At 30.5% G+C, this 15,462-nt stretch overlaps 4 protein-coding genes across 5 annotated transcripts; 1 reads left to right on the top strand and 3 right to left on the bottom strand.

Annotated features, from left to right (window-relative positions):
* Window positions 1–28: 28 nt before the first annotated feature.
* LOC117154257 (INO80 complex subunit B) lies at window positions 29–1,847 on the bottom strand. The gene is made up of 6 exons (XM_033329109.2): window positions 1,712–1,847; window positions 1,292–1,457; window positions 1,019–1,205; window positions 698–931; window positions 429–601; window positions 29–339 (listed from the first exon to the last, which is right to left on the bottom strand). The coding sequence occupies exons 1-6, from the start codon at window positions 1,755–1,757 to the stop codon at window positions 207–209; spliced, it is 939 nt and encodes a 312-aa protein (XP_033185000.1). The 5' UTR covers window positions 1,758–1,847; the 3' UTR covers window positions 29–206.
* A 1,305-nt stretch (window positions 1,848–3,152) lies between these two features.
* LOC117154258 (BTB/POZ domain-containing adapter for CUL3-mediated RhoA degradation protein 3) lies at window positions 3,153–6,837 on the bottom strand. 2 transcript variants are annotated; one of them, XM_033329113.2, is made up of 5 exons: window positions 6,675–6,837; window positions 6,133–6,445; window positions 5,854–6,052; window positions 5,558–5,708; window positions 3,153–3,780 (listed from the first exon to the last, which is right to left on the bottom strand). In XM_033329113.2, the coding sequence occupies exons 1-5, from the start codon at window positions 6,835–6,837 to the stop codon at window positions 3,773–3,775; spliced, it is 834 nt and encodes a 277-aa protein (XP_033185004.1). In that variant the 3' UTR covers window positions 3,153–3,772. The 2 variants fall into 2 exon arrangements, with proteins under 2 accessions (XP_033185004.1, XP_033185003.1); XM_033329112.2 differs by lacking the exon at window positions 3,153–3,780 and having other exon boundaries at window positions 3,787–5,708.
* A 377-nt stretch (window positions 6,838–7,214) lies between these two features.
* Window positions 7,215–8,561, top strand: IFT20 (intraflagellar transport 20). The gene is made up of 3 exons (XM_033329114.2): window positions 7,215–7,346; window positions 7,975–8,129; window positions 8,321–8,561. The coding sequence occupies exons 1-3, from the start codon at window positions 7,223–7,225 to the stop codon at window positions 8,432–8,434; spliced, it is 393 nt and encodes a 130-aa protein (XP_033185005.1). The 5' UTR covers window positions 7,215–7,222; the 3' UTR covers window positions 8,435–8,561.
* LOC117154254 (putative protein phosphatase CG10417) lies at window positions 8,559–13,697 on the bottom strand. Its single transcript, XM_033329104.2, has 6 exons — window positions 13,432–13,697; window positions 12,539–12,818; window positions 11,609–12,377; window positions 11,374–11,530; window positions 10,824–11,279; window positions 8,559–10,741 (listed from the first exon to the last, which is right to left on the bottom strand). The coding sequence occupies exons 1-6, from the start codon at window positions 13,540–13,542 to the stop codon at window positions 10,499–10,501; spliced, it is 2,016 nt and encodes a 671-aa protein (XP_033184995.1). The 5' UTR covers window positions 13,543–13,697; the 3' UTR covers window positions 8,559–10,498.
* Window positions 13,698–15,462: the final 1,765 nt, after the last annotated feature.

The following is a 15,462-nucleotide window of genomic DNA, read 5'->3' on the forward strand; positions in this document are numbered from 1 at the left end:
TTTACAAATTAGTCGTAATATTAACAATTGAATTTAAAACCGTATTGTTTCAATTAAAATTCTAATTTCTTTTAAATATAATATATATCTAGTATTTTACATTATCTATATTTACCTTCTTTGTAAAACTATTCAATAATGATGTATATTAAAAAATGTAATGTGATGTATATACACTAACACAGACAAGTTCAAATATTAACTAATTATACAGATAGAGCTAAATTAGTTTTATAACATTCTAAACTGCATAATGGTACACCCGTTTTTGAGCATGAATACTTTTTGGGCTTTTTACATTGATTTACACCACAAAGAGTTTGTATGGGTGGTTCCTTTCTGAAAAAGAAAAATACAACAAAATAATATAATTTGATTTTATAAAAATTTCAATTAAATTTCTCAAACTATCTATCATTTTGACTTACTCCTCTGTAGGCTGTAATGGAAAATCTTCTCCAGGAGGTAAAGATATTGAACTTCCTTCAAGTGTTAAACGGTATGTAACCAAGGGAACTTGCCTTCTACAAGGTTTTCCTTTACCAATAACTTTAGAAGCTTTAGATTCTTGCTTTTTCAGTAATCTTTCCATTGTCTTTTTCTATGGGAATAAAAGTATAATTTTGAATACTATTTACATAGAATCCAGTATACTATTTTATAGTAATTATATTTATTTTTCGTTATTATTACATACTTTATCTTTTTCTCTTTTCTCATCAGCAAGTTGTTTCCTTTTCAAGGATTTAAGAGCAGCTTTTTGTATAGCTTCAGCTGTCATAACCTTTTCTTTGTATCCAGTTGGTAAAGACATAAGTTGTTCAACAGCTGGATTTGGTTCCGTATCAGTCTTTCTTTCAAACATAGCTCTTTGACGTGCTGTCATTAATTTTGGATCCTTTGGTTTAATCTTTTTTAGCTCATCATCCACCTAGAATAATACATATATTTAATCTATAATAAATAAAACTTATTCATAAAGAAATCAATATTATAAACACTAGTTACAATTACTTACTTCTTCAAGTTTTCCAGACTCAATTGCATCGAGCCATCGTTCTTCTTCACTACTAGTGCCACTATCTTTACCTTTACTACTTTTTGGAACCTTTTTCTTTGTTGCAGCTTTTGGTGATAGCACAGTGCTTGCACCTGCGATGCTAAGATTAGATGTTTTTTGTATTTTCTCACGAGGTTTCTCTAAACTGCAAAAAATAATAAAATAAATATATCTCTATTATTTATAAAATGACATAATATCTAATCTATTGCTCCTTTTTACTTTACTCACCCTTTTTCATCATCTTTTTTTATTTTAACTCGAAACATCTTCTTTTTTTCTGTTTCTGTAGCAACATTGTTAAAGCCATCATTATCATTGTGAGTAACTTTCCTTTTTTTGTGCTTTTTATGTTTATGCTTTTTATGTCTCTTTTGTGGAGATACTTCATTAGTTTCTAAAAGAAAAACAATATATAAGATAAATATTGAAAGATCATTACAAGTAAACACAAATGCATATAAAAAGTATTAAATTTTCCACGAAACAGATTCTTGTAAAGCGTCATTGAAATCCTTTAATGCTGATATTAAATCTCTAACATACTTAGCCTAAAGATGAATAATGAAATTTATAAAACGAAAAATATAATAAATGTTTCCGTCTCTACGTAAACTAAATGTTAATTTTTTAACACATCGAAAATCGTACCTAAAGTCCTTTCTTCATCCGAACTTATATCTTTCGTTTTACCCATTTTGTTACGAATCTGTACTCCTCAACGTGTCAACAAACAATATGAAACAAAACTGTAGCGCCGTATTTTAGATATGGTGGTGCCATCTATTAAATAAAAATTTTGCTTCTTATTAGTACTACTGCTTCGCCTTGTCAGGTGGGGCCACCATATCTAAAATAGGATACTTTGCACTAATTGCATATAATTAATTACATAGGAAATCAGAATAATATTACACAGAAAGGATTTCTGGAATGTTAAAGCTTTGATTTAATTCCTGAATAGTTCAAGAATTCGCCTCATAGACCGAGAAATTTCAGTTTTTAATTTTATCATAAAGAGATTAGTTCCATCATTTCACTGCTAGGTGGTTATAGTGTTTCTTGGTTAATTGGATGATTTTTTAAACTTGCTTATAACATAACAGAGAGGAAATTTGTTTTTTCTTATAACATAATTAAGAAATCAAGAAGAACAATTAGATAAAACTAATTTTAATTAATTGCTTACGTTCTAAACTTTCATTTGAGCCCTCACAAGTTAACAAATTTTGCCTAGCGGAAAAATTCGATTTTTTAATTTTGTCGCTAATTTTGTCACACACTTTACTCCCAAATATCTTAAAATTAAATAATGGGGACGGTATGGTTATTGAAGTTCTTTTTTTAGACTCTACAAGGATATCGAAAAATATATATGACATTCTATTTAAAAAAAAAACTGATAATCTTGAAATCACATAAAAGAAATGATTATAAAAAGAAATTATTTCCACCTTCACATGTCGTTCTTGGAATACTGTAACTTTGTCCTAAGAAGTTATAACAGTAAACAAGGCGGATATTTAGTTAATCCCGTTTAGTTGAGCCAGTCTATATACTAAAATAATATTCATGATATGATAAAAATAGAAAGATAAATACAATTTATAATAATAAAATATCATTGACCAGAAGATGATTTTAATGTGTATATCTGTTATTACATTTATACAATAATATTAATTTTATTAAAAATTCTGATTTTCACATGTATAGCATTCCATTAACATAATGTTAAATATTATCATCTTTTCTATGACTAACATATTTTCATTTATTCACATACAGTTGGCCTACACAAATCTTTTCAAGTGCATCTAATAAAAGTGTAATTTTCATTTAAACAAAATACATATATCGTTATATAATAACATACTTCAATTTGGCACTAATTTCGTAATGAAATTTTGTAGCATTTAATGGTATGTGTGAAGACTTCCATAGTTAACTATATATAGAATATGTGTACACACACACACACACACACACACACACACACACACACACCCACCCACACACACACACACACACACACACACACACACACACACACACACAGAGACAGACAGAGAGAGAGAGAGAGAGAGAGAGAGAGGAGGATGCACGAATAATTTATTGAAACACGAATATTATTATACTTAATGTCATATAAACTTAAACCTATAAAAAAGTTATAGTTTAATCTATTTTTCACAAAATATTATCAAATATAATATCATTTCTAGTCTTTTGTAACAATAATAGTATTTACATGTGCATGTACTTATACTAGGGGTATTTATACATCTAGTAGATAGAATTTAATATTGTTCCTTTTATGATGTTACTATTTAATATTTTACTGTTAATACATTTTGGCAAGTTTGTAAACTCATCTGTAAAATTGTGTATACATTCTCAATATGTAAATTTAAAAGTATAAGTAAATGTGAACCCTAGACAAGGAGTGCGAATAAGAAAGTATTTTCTTATTTGAGCGGTATTTAAATGAATTTTTAAATTCCAAATAAATTGAATTATATAACTATGTATATGCTTATGTATGTTGAAAATTTTAATAGGTAATCAATTCACCCGGATACAAGACACACACAAAGCTTTTTATATATTTTAACTAATAAACGGTGCTGGTTTATACAATGTGACTAAATTAAGAATTTCGCAGATTTAATAAGCAGACCATGGCTACCCTATGTATTTTGATGGGACGTACTAGTTTCCTGAAAGAAAAGATAAATAATCAGTACAATTTTTAATTTATTTTTAAGAATAATTAATTCTATTCATTTTATATATAAGAATATGTAATTTGAAGAAATGTTATAGCTCGTGTCTGTTTTACCTGCCAAAGAAGGCCATTAAATGTGCTCTACTGTGAGGTTGAAAAATTCAAGCAGCAATAATGTTTTGATTAATATAATATATATTGCATTTACCTTAATTTACATGTTACATAATTTTATTAACTATAGAGATTTATAATAAATACGAGATATGAACCACATTCGCTAGCTATAATACCGGTATTTTTCTTACATAAAATTATAGGAACTTAAACTGTTTTTTGTTGCAAAATTTTGTTATATTTATATTACTGTAATATATTAGGTATATCGTCTTGTATTCGGGAGAATAAAATGAGATTTCGATCCAAGAATTTAATAATTCAAGGACTAATGAATGATTTTTATATATTTTCCTACAGCAAAATAATTGTAGGTACGAGATAGGAATACATATGGTCCCTTCATTAAATGTAGGAGTTTGCACCATGTTAAAAAGAATATGTGATATTAATTTGCAGTATTCATTGAATCATAATACATTTGCTTTTATAAGTGAAAGTGTGTAAGCAAAGTAAAAGCATTAATATGAGAAAAATGTACCACGTTTTGGAATGATATATAAAAATTAACACAAAGCTTACGTGCTTATAAAAGTTTTTGTCTTGTTCATAGTAAAGGACCAACATTTGTAACTCTAAGATCGAAGAACCAATTATAATTTGAATTCATTTTTAAACTATACCAGGCTAATTTATATATTCCATTAAAATTATTTTACTGGCAGTGTTCACTCCGCACCATCCTTTAAGCAGTTTAGTAGAACTTAAGTTGAAAAATGCAAGTATATATAAGCACATTTTTTATTTTATTAATTTATTGACACATAGAATTTTGTTCTGTAAAAAAAAAATATAAACATGTCGAGTTTATAGCTATGATAATAATAATAATCATCATCATCATAATATAATTGTAATAACCATAATAGTAATAATATAATTATATAGTAATAATAATACTTATAACAGGTAACAATGCAATCCTATGTTGTGCAACTTTATTATATAATTTAGTACTCTAAATAACTGCTTAAAAGTTGTTATAGAGTATAAGAGTAAATAATTCCATTGATCACAGAATGGCAACTTCGACTTATTCTTGTTTCACTTTTAACATGAATATTTGGCACATAAACAGTACTCGTATTTATGTTCTTTTAAAAATTTATGATCTGAAAATAAGAAATACGAAAACGTATTCATATCACATTTTCACATATTTCTACATCTTACGATATAATAAAAGTATAAATAAATCTAAGACGAATTTGTCATTCTGTTCTATAAATGATCCCAGATATGTGAAATAATTAGGATGTATAAATATCGATTATAAGAAAATGTAAGACTGTAAACTTAGTGGTACAACTAATAATCAAGTTTAAACATATTGATCGTTCAATTTTGTATGAGAGAATACATACATATATATATAAGTGTACATGCGTAGATGTCTATATATGTATGCATGTATATAAAAATTTTGCTTAGTTTTCGTTTTCACACATCTTACTTCGAATTGGCTCGCGTTTTAAGAGCGAGGACTCGAACGACGTTAAGGGTTGCTGGATTAGGAGGGGCAAAGGGGGTAAGGTTGGGTCAGTTGGTGTTTTGTTTGTTGGAGCGAAGGCGAGCCAAGCCTGAACGCTCACCCTCTTCTTCATCTGACGTACAAGGTGGTGCACCACTGACTGCACCGCGCGATGACGTTGCTTGCATTAACTCTTGGTCAGGACCATTTCGATGTTCATATAACAAAATATTTAATGTTTCTTCATAAATTCTGGCCTCTGGAAACTCAACCTATGTATTATAAATTAAATATTTATTGTTTCTTCTACATTAAAGTCTGGCATGTTACTTTACATTACGTATCATATTACATATTATATTCATAATCGCATAGGATATATACAATTAAATCTATTACATATACATTTGAGATTACCTTTGTGTGTTTTTTGTCAGTTGTATAGACAATTGAATGGCAACAAACTTCTGCAACTTTGCGACCATGACCATAAAATGTCCAACAGCAAATTTCACTGGAGCCAATTACATCTTTAATAAATAGTACTCTACGACCAAATCTAAGGGACATTTTGTCGAATAATTCTATGTTTTTTAAGAGATTGTCATCTGATGTACTGTAAAGACAAGGCTTTTTATATTTATTCATTCTTTGTTTCATTGCATACTGCAATTTATAGGAAGCAGGTATTATCACCTTGTATATGAATATTTGTTATTGTGCCTATTAACAAGCAACTTTACTACTGGTTTAGTAGTACTGCTAATTAATAATTGTTCTTCTTTTTGAGAAGTAATAAGTGGAATTCTACAAATAGGTTCTGCTTCCCTCTCCTTTCGAAGAAGCGCTTGTTCACAAGATTTAGCTAATTCGCTAATGCAATAATATTTTGCTTCTGCAAGTAATTCTGCCATTTCTTTAGTGCTTTCTGGTAATGGAACTGAACCGTCCCTTAAAAAATTCAAGATTGTTCCAAAATGTTTCCCGCACCTGTCTATTAGTATCCACCCTGTAAATTATATTTATAGGTTTTAAGTAAATGAAAGACAATGATTGCATTTCTAAAAAAAAAGGTATTAAATGAGATTTTTATATATGAAAATATGATTCCATATTAGAAGATTTCAAACATGAATTTTTATTAAGTCGTGGAATTTCAATTGATATTGCAAAAGAATAAAACGTGCAGAGTATAATTCATTATCATATTAAATTTTAACAATATTGTAAAATGTCACCTTCGGGATCTGGAAGAATTTCCATGCGGCCACTGAACATAGCACGTAACATAGTGTCATGTTTTTGGAGTGTCCCTAAAGTAGTGTAATGTAGAGAACCGCCGATATTGAGCTTAACATATTCCGAAGGATATTTAATTCCTGTTTCGTGGTTTCCGGACATAACGGATGATAATGATAATATATCAGACCGTCAAGTATCAACGTTAATAAATAAATTGATGAAAAAATATATCGATTTCTAAATATTAAATGTAAAATATATAACAGAGAAAGAACAAAGCGTTGTGTCTCTTGAGTGTCAACGCATCGATAAACAGTAACCAGCACAAAGATGTTTTATGTGGCATTTATTAGTCTCATCTTATATATTAAAATCTTATTAAATAAAACACGATTCACTACTCTTTCGTGTCTTACGACTCGGCAAAAAATATACCCTATCGTATTCCCATTTTGGCGAGTGACTAGTATGAAGAAACGAAGACTAGTTCTGGATACGCGCAGGCGCAGCTACCTAAGAGTCGATCGTTTGTTTATTTAAGAAAATGGCTGACCCTTTAGCAAAGTATGGAATTTATATTGATGATTTAAGCAAAATTCGTGTATTAGAACCAGAAGTTGCAAATCAGACGAATAAGCTTAAAGAAGAATGTCAAAATTTTGTTTCGAGTGAGTTTTACCGAAATTATCACAATTCATGCAAAATAATGTGTATACACGTACACTTTTGACATACACGATTTAAACAAACAAGATTTTTTACAAGGTTTTTCAGTTAACTTACCGCGTTATTTCTTATTTTTTGTACATCCAGCGATTGTTAAATATACTCTCTGTGCAAAACAAATGCTTGTACTACATGTTTCCCTATAGTAATTACTGCCATCTGTATTACCGCCTTTGGATGCTTCTGATCAGTATTTTAAAAGCACCGCTACTATAATAATTTGAAATTTGATGTATATCATTAGCTATTAAATTAAGTTATATATATATAGAAGTTGTTTATTTTTTCATCGTTATCATACGAATACGTATAAGCAATTCATTTTCAAAGCTTATCTTACTGAATATAATTATAATAACTTATGTTTAAACTTAATAATATATAATACTAAAAATAATTAAATTGTATGTATGATACATATATTTAGAATAATATGTTCTAAATTTTTATATAAAATATATCTTTTGTACCTATAATTGTACCACGAAACAATTTGTAATATGATTTTTTAAATACTTATTTTATACATGTGTTCTCTTTTTTGACTCGATACTGTTCTTTATTCCTCAGAAATTACCGAATTTCAAATGAATTCCGATGAATTTATACAAATAATAGATCAGTTGGCAAATGAGGTGGAAAAAGAGAAGATGAAAACTATTGGAACTCGGAATTTACTCCGTTCTGTTGCGAAAGAAAGGGATGCTCAAAAACAACAAATTCAGGTTATTTAAAAATTAAAATAGTTTATTGTATAACAATTATTTATCGAAAATAATCAACTTCTAAAATAAAATAAACGTTAACTTTATATATGAGTATGTAAAATTTATGAAGTTGGCGAACGTAAATGTATATTTAATAAATTTTAATTTATTAAGCAATTTAGAAATAACATTTATATATTAAATTATAGGCACAGATTATAGAAAAATCTATGGAACTTGAGAGACTTCGTATACAACACGATTCCCTAAAAAAGATCGAAATGGAACAGTTAGAAACTATCGAACAATTAACGGTGAATTAAAGAGTTGAATTTGTAATTAGAATTGATACACCGAATTCAATTAAGTACATTATGAACGTATGTCTGTACTTTTTTGCGTCAAAAGTTGATCAAAATAAGGAGAATAAATAAAAACTATTAAACATAATTAGAGTGACATATATTATGAAACAAGATATTTATACATAAGTTCATGACGAAGTTTGCAGTTAAGACGGTGTCGGGGTTTAAACCCTTCTTAATAAGACGGCATCAAATATACACACATATTCTGAAGGTTTCCAACCCCTGAATCAGAAAGGCACATCAGTTCTGAATCATTCTACATACTGTCTCTAATATTCATATACTACTAATCATTTTGATAATGATATTATTTGTTGTTTTCCGTAAAAATTATGATTGCTTTTTCGTTATAATTGTAAACAATGCTGTTATATAATTACTGCCTATTAATAGCCGCAATTATATGTGAGCAGTTGCAAAAGATGAATAACAATACAAAACTTGAAGCAATCTTAAAGACATCGCAGGTGATCAATTTATATTAATTATTTATCTAACATCTATATTATTTTATCGAATATAAACTTTGTATGTTTTGTGAATAGACAATCGTTGTCCGTATTGTATGTTCACGTTATGGTGAAATAGTGATATAATGAAACCATAGTTGTAAGATAAAAAGAAATTTATGAAGTTGGGTTTCTATTTTAAAGTTTAGTCGTTAAAAATGTTTCTTACTTATGTATTGTAACTACACAGAAAAAGAATTTAATTAATCATATAAGATGAAAAACGCTTGTAAGCACATAATGTAGATACAATAATTGGCATTAAAATAAAGTATGTATTTCTTAAAAAGATATAAATAATTTAAATATTTTTTTCATCCTCACTTTTTACATGTTTCTTGTGATAAATTAGTTTGTTTCCAATACATATATTATTAATTTTGAAAGTGTTTGTATGTTTAAATTTAATCTATAATTTTATTGTTTCTTTTAGAAATATTGTTTTCATGTTGTCACAAACTTACAGAATGTATGATACTGTCAGATATTTAAAAAATATGTTAAACAGTTTAAGTAGATAGTATTCCATAACATAACTATTATTCTTTTAACAATATTTTTAGTACAAGATCACAAATTAGCAATGCGTAGTACGCAATTGGCGTTATTATGCAATACAGTTTACACATTTTAAGACTACTCGCACACCCATCCATTCAACCACTATACCCAGGGATTCAAAAATAAACTTTATTTCGTAAAAATAAGAAATGGTATCACGTTAAATTACAAATATAAATCCTATAGTCTAAATTTATAAATATGTACAATTACATATCTACTATGGATGTTATCTAAAAACTCAAAGAGTATATTCCGTATTTCATGTTAATGGAGCAAATGAGATGATGCATAATTGAATTCTGATCAATAAGGATATAAAACAGTTAAGATACACAAAATATTGAGTCAATAAAAAAATGTTTAACTTGAGAAATTTATTGTTACTCTAATCATTATGGTACCTTATATTATTTGTAAAATCTTACAAGGCTTTGACTTAGTAAATGATTTTAGAGTGATTTTATTTATACTTATCATCTACCTTATCATTACCATAGAAAGTACTTATAAAGTGAAATATTTATTATATCGTTAATTGTACAGAATTATGTTTGTATAACTGTCTTATATATTTTGTACATGACATTATCAAAACGTTAGACCGTATAGTACACTGTCCAGTAATAACAGATGTAGTGAAACAGTTTTGAAAATCAATTGTTTTTAATTTAAATGAAAAAGAACACTGTCTATTTGTATCAGATTAAGCACTAAAGTGTCGAAATATTAGCAGTAAAGTATCATCCTCATATGCTCCAATTGATCAGTCTGCCACCAATAGCCAGTACTAACATACTTTACATGATATTTGAAGTAACTGGTATCGATTACCATTGAGTATCTGTTCAAAATTCACAGTTTTATAGAATTACATAATTTTACATAAATTCACATTCACTCATCTGTTTCCAGAGATTGCAACAGTTCATAGCATTTAACACATTTCTCACATAGTTGCTTCGGTCTTAAGACGTTTACAAGAATTCATCATATCTTCCTGCACAATACAATCATTATTTTCTTCTGTCGGTTTAGATGGCGATAGCGATCTTTTAGCAGTACATACTTCAGCAACAGTGCTATTCGTTACAGCATCAGTCGACGACTTAAATCGCACTATTACAGCCGTCATATTGTCGCATCCTGTACCATCTCCACAGGTATCAGGTGCTAGACAGTGGTCAAATAACTACAATGAAACATTATTTATTAATAAATAATATACATTTTGGGCAATGATAAGTAAAGAAGTGATCAAGTATATTTTGTACCTCTTCACATATTTTTGATAATTTTTCGTAATTTTGTGTCAAACGAGTACGAATAAATTGTACAACATCTTGACTCGACATAAAATTCCAGATACCATCACACGCAAGCACCATAAACTCATCTTTTTCTGGTTCAATTGTGATATGCCTCACATCAGGAAGTGCAGAGATCATTTGCTCTTGCGGTGATAAGTTTACATTTTGTTTATAAGCATGGTCCCCAAGTGCCCTTGATAAATTAAGGCCACCATTTACTCTACCATCAGCTGTCACTTTTCCACCAGCTTTTACTATACGTTCCATTTCCGGTTCATCTTCAGGTTTGTGATCTAGACTAAGCTCTATAGCCTGACCATCTCTGCATAATACACAACGGGAATCTCCAGCATTTGCTACATATAATTCATTCCCTTTTAAAACTGCAACTACTGCTGTGCATCCACTATCATATCCTGGCTGTATAAATTAATAATTCGTGTTTATTTTAACATAATTATATGTATATTATAGCGCAAATAGTGGGATATATTTCATAAAAAAGTCATCATACCTCTTCTGTATCCATCATAAGACTTTCACTATCATCGTCATCGTCATCGTCATCGTCGATATTGGCATCTCCATCCTCATCTTCGTCTTCGTCTTCATCTTCATCTTCCTCACTTTCATCTTCGTCAATATCTTCTATATCATCTTCATCGCTAAAACTGTATAATAGGAGCGTAATGGAAAAAATATATGGATAATTTTATATCGTATTATGTTAATCCATTGAAGTTGTTTACCTTTCTGGGACACCATCAAATGTTTCATCATTTTCATCGTCATCATCATCCTCAGAATCTTCGTTGTCTTTCTTTAAAAGAGTATGATATAGAGTGATAGGTTGAATTCTTCTTCTACCAGTACTAGTTATACGTTCTTGCTGTCCTGCATCTCCATTCTCTACTGGAGTACATGAACTGCTTGATACATTATCACCCCCACCCTTACTGCTATCAGCATCTTCAATTCGCTTTGATTCTGCACCATTTAATTCTACTTCATTTGCATTTAATTCTTCTGTACATGTAATTTTATCAGGACTTGTAACTTTTTTGTTTACATCTTCAGAGCTATCAGGCATATCTGCACTTTTTGTTGCCTCCACATCTGCTGTTGATCCTACTGGTGCAGAGACATGTGCATTTCCATTACTTGTAGTTGAATCAAGAACTTGTTCAGCTTCATTGTTTCCAGGACATTCAGATTCATTTCTCTTCGTTATATTAGATAAAGTCGACCCACATGGTTGGCTGGAACTACTCACGTCGGTTTCATTTGTATTCCAAGATGACGAAGATGATGAACACCCGGCGCCAGATGATGAAGAGCTTGCTTTTTCTTTACCTCTTCGACCACGTAAATAAGGGCTCGCAGAACATACTCTTTTACTGCATTTTTCGTTTTTTAGATTTTTTACATTAGGATTCATTTCTGATTGATATTTTGCCATTACTTCTTCCAATGGCATTGTTGCCTCCATACATAGATTATTAACATTTTCTTCTTCATCTATGTGCAATGTAATGTATGAAGACAACTTTATTAAACATATTTTTGTACAAAGAAATAGGTGGAACAAACTAATAATTATGAAATATAATAATTATTAGCTTAACTTATGAAAATGTAATTTATATAAAAATATAGTTTGAATACAAAAAGAAACGCACCAGATTCATTCAACTCATCTTTTTTCTTATCTGAGGTAGATGTCCCTGCAAGTTCTTTAAGGATACTAACTACTTCAGGTTTTTCAAGTGTGGCATCAAAGCCCAGAAAGGCATCAAGTAAAGCTTGCCTAATGTCTCCTTTCTTGTACGCATCAGTTTGTTTAATAAAATCTGGTAAATTACGTGCACAGTATGTTGCTACTTCATGACCACCATGGCCATCGTATACAGCAAATAATGAAACATTTTCATCAAAATCTATGCAACAGTTATGTGCATCCTATAAACAAATAATTATATTTTTTATCCAAATGTATATTTTATATATATACTAATTGGAAATTTTTTAAAAAGATTCATGTGAATTATCATATGTACATATAAAATTAATATTTTAATTAATAAATAAGGTTACTATTAGAAAGTTATTCTAACATGGATAACAAATATTATTCTGGGCACAGTGAGTTTAACAATGATATTATTTACCTATTTCTAAATTCAAAAACAGATTGTACTGTTATTGATATTTATATTAAAAACAATAACAAGTTAATTAGATTAATCTGAAACACGTGAAGCGTTCATAGGCTGTGAAAACTTTCATTTCGGAAGTGGCTTCGAACCATGACAATGAATATTCTTAATTTTGCAACAGTACTGTTTTGTTCACAAGCGAAACGCCGAAGCACTCTTGTTACTATCAACGCAGTATTTGTCGTTCTCGAATCGAATAGACTGAATTTCGCGCTTCGACAGATAGATGGATTACGTTTGCGATAGATCAGGATGAATGTCGTAATACTCTGGTGAAACGGTGAACCGGCAAACCGTTCTCTGACCGAAACGAAACTGGGTAACGGTGCACTGGCCGCTCGAGGGTTTTAGCTTACCTCTTGACTAATTCGCCAGCCTTGCATGGAACTCGCGCCGAATGCGACATTCTTGCCTGCTTCGTCGCTCGATACTTTTTTCGTAATCGGTTCTGACAGGTATGCACCCATTTTCGTCTAAACCGGCGATATTTCTGTCGATTTTCTGTCGTCCGTGTAAATATCACAATATTCTGGTGAAATTACTATTCACAAGCGCGGCGCACAGTCGTTAACTAGCCTCCATGACCGGTTTGGGTTTCTGTTTTCACTGCGCTGCTAGCTCCACCTAGTCCGCCACTTTTCTTACATGCGCACTTCATTTTCGCGCCAAACTTTCGACGATTTTTGCTCGTTACAGAATGCTATTCGATCTTCTTTCGTAAAAGTGTATCTTTTTCAACATGATAAAGTATTTTTTCCAGTTTTTTAATATAATGGATTGCGCTTGTATGTAATTTATCATTTATTTCATTCGAAAATAATTCGTATATTTGTTAAAAAGATTAAATATATACGAATTGCAAATATAATTTGTTCATTAAATAATGATGAACGTACATTGCGAAGACATTGCACGATCGGACTTGAACCACGTATGCAGGTATGTGTTTAGCGTGTATGTTTCACATGTGTGTAATGTGTGTAAGTATAGGTATGTACATTATACACTCCCACATTATAAAGTAAATAAACAGATAAATCTAACAGAACAGTGAAGTACGCGGAATTATTTGTTTTACAGATTTTATATAATTGCATATTTTCAATGTACATTTTTGAGCTTGTATATTGTAACAAAATTAAGGTTAAAGAGTATGTTTTGTACATTCTATCAATTTAAGATCTACATATAGTGAATAATCGTTTTTATCTGTTTTAGCTATTATATCCCTAATAAGATACACGCGTATGCATTGTATATTACTGAAAGTAGCGATTATGTTTAAGTACCTTGCAACTACATATTATGAATGCAAATGATAATGATTCGCATTCGCCGCTATTGCATACGATCTAGAATAACCTCGTTTCCGGATACTCAGATACTTGCTTTCCTCTTTAGTAAATCTGTCACGTTCTCCCCGTTTTGTATAGCTGTTCTTCCGAATTTTTAAGTTCATTCTTTTCCGCTAGAAAGCAATATATGACACAAATAATTTTTTTTTAGCTTAAAGAATTTTGAAACGATTGTTTTATAATGTAAGTACTTCACAAGTTGTTTTCAATTTTCTATTAAAAAAAGTCATCGAAATCGCACAAAGATACATAATCCTCTTGTTTTCAGGCTGATTCTATGGTTATCGACACACGTAAAAAGAAAAAGAACACCCAAAAAGATGGGTGAAGCATCCAATTGATTGCATACGAGTGCGAAGAAACGAGATTAGTGAGTGAATGTAGGGTAGGAAGAAGAGTGGAAATGCTATATCATCGTTCAAGTTGGATGTACCAAAATCGGTATTTATCACAATTAAAGATTTCTATTATCCTAAAATTCATCGATTCCATCGGTTTAGAATTGAAAATTAGAGTACGGAAAGAAGAAAGATGCGAAAAGATATGAAAGAGAAACGAGATCAGTAAATGAATGAAAAGGATGGAGAGAAGACGTTACGTCATTATTGAAAGTGCCGATGTACCGAAAGCTCTGTCTACTTTAATGATAACACGATGTGTAGCGTACAGATGCCGTACGATCCGGGGAATGGTGCAGCCGGTCGTAGAGGTCGGGGTGGTTAGCGAGGATGGGTTTATGTGTTGCGTGATGGTCGCCGTTTATCGATTCGCGGCGCGCCGGGCCGTGAGGAATGAAGTCGCGGCTAGCTTCTATGTCGTGCTGTATATTGTACACTCCTCTATATGTATGTCTGTTTCACCTAAACGCACCTACGCAAATAAGGCGCCAGCAGCGAAAGTAGCAGCGCCACGCAATCTCGCGTTACTCGAAATCGTTCTGGTATCTCTGATGTCTGTCATGGCCCTCAAACCATCATTGAGTTCTGATTTCTAACTTTCTTTGATCGTTGAAAACAACAGGGGAATGTTTAA

The sequence above is a fragment of the Bombus vancouverensis genome, chromosome 3 (assembly GCF_051014615.1).
Source record: "Bombus vancouverensis nearcticus chromosome 3, iyBomVanc1_principal, whole genome shotgun sequence".
In the NCBI taxonomy this organism is placed as follows: domain Eukaryota; kingdom Metazoa; phylum Arthropoda; class Insecta; order Hymenoptera; family Apidae; genus Bombus; species Bombus vancouverensis.

Excerpts from the sequence above, each read along its gene's own strand:
- LOC117154257 (XM_033329109.2), bottom strand. The coding sequence starts at position 1,757 with ATGGGTAAAACGAAAGATATAAGTTCGGATGAAGAAAGGACTTTAG. Across the intron at positions 1,206-1,291 it reads AAAAAAGATGATGAAAAAGG|TTTAGAGAAACCTCGTGAGA; the intron begins GTGAGTAAAGTA and ends TATTTTTTGCAG. Across the intron at positions 932-1,018 it reads AGTCTGGAAAACTTGAAGAA|GTGGATGATGAGCTAAAAAA; the intron begins GTAAGTAATTGT and ends GTATTATTCTAG.
- LOC117154258 (XM_033329112.2), bottom strand. The coding sequence starts at position 6,837 with ATGTCCGGAAACCACGAAACAGGAATTAAATATCCTTCGGAATATGTT. Across the intron at positions 6,446-6,674 it reads AATTCTTCCAGATCCCGAAG|GGTGGATACTAATAGACAGG; the intron begins GTGACATTTTAC and ends TATAATTTACAG. Across the intron at positions 5,709-5,853 it reads CTGACAAAAAACACACAAAG|GTTGAGTTTCCAGAGGCCAG; the intron begins GTAATCTCAAAT and ends TATAATACATAG.
- IFT20 (XM_033329114.2), top strand. The coding sequence starts at position 7,223 with ATGGCTGACCCTTTAGCAAAGTATGGAATTTATATTGATGATTTAAGC. Across the intron at positions 7,347-7,974 it reads ATGTCAAAATTTTGTTTCGA|AAATTACCGAATTTCAAATG; the intron begins GTGAGTTTTACC and ends TTTATTCCTCAG. Across the intron at positions 8,130-8,320 it reads CTCAAAAACAACAAATTCAG|GCACAGATTATAGAAAAATC; the intron begins GTTATTTAAAAA and ends ATTAAATTATAG.
- LOC117154254 (XM_033329104.2), bottom strand. The coding sequence starts at position 13,542 with ATGGGTGCATACCTGTCAGAACCGATTACGAAAAAAGTATCGAGCGAC. Across the intron at positions 11,531-11,608 it reads TTTGATGGTGTCCCAGAAAG|TTTTAGCGATGAAGATGATA; the intron begins GTAAACAACTTC and ends CCTATTATACAG. Across the intron at positions 10,742-10,823 it reads TATCAAAAATATGTGAAGAG|TTATTTGACCACTGTCTAGC; the intron begins GTACAAAATATA and ends GTTTCATTGTAG.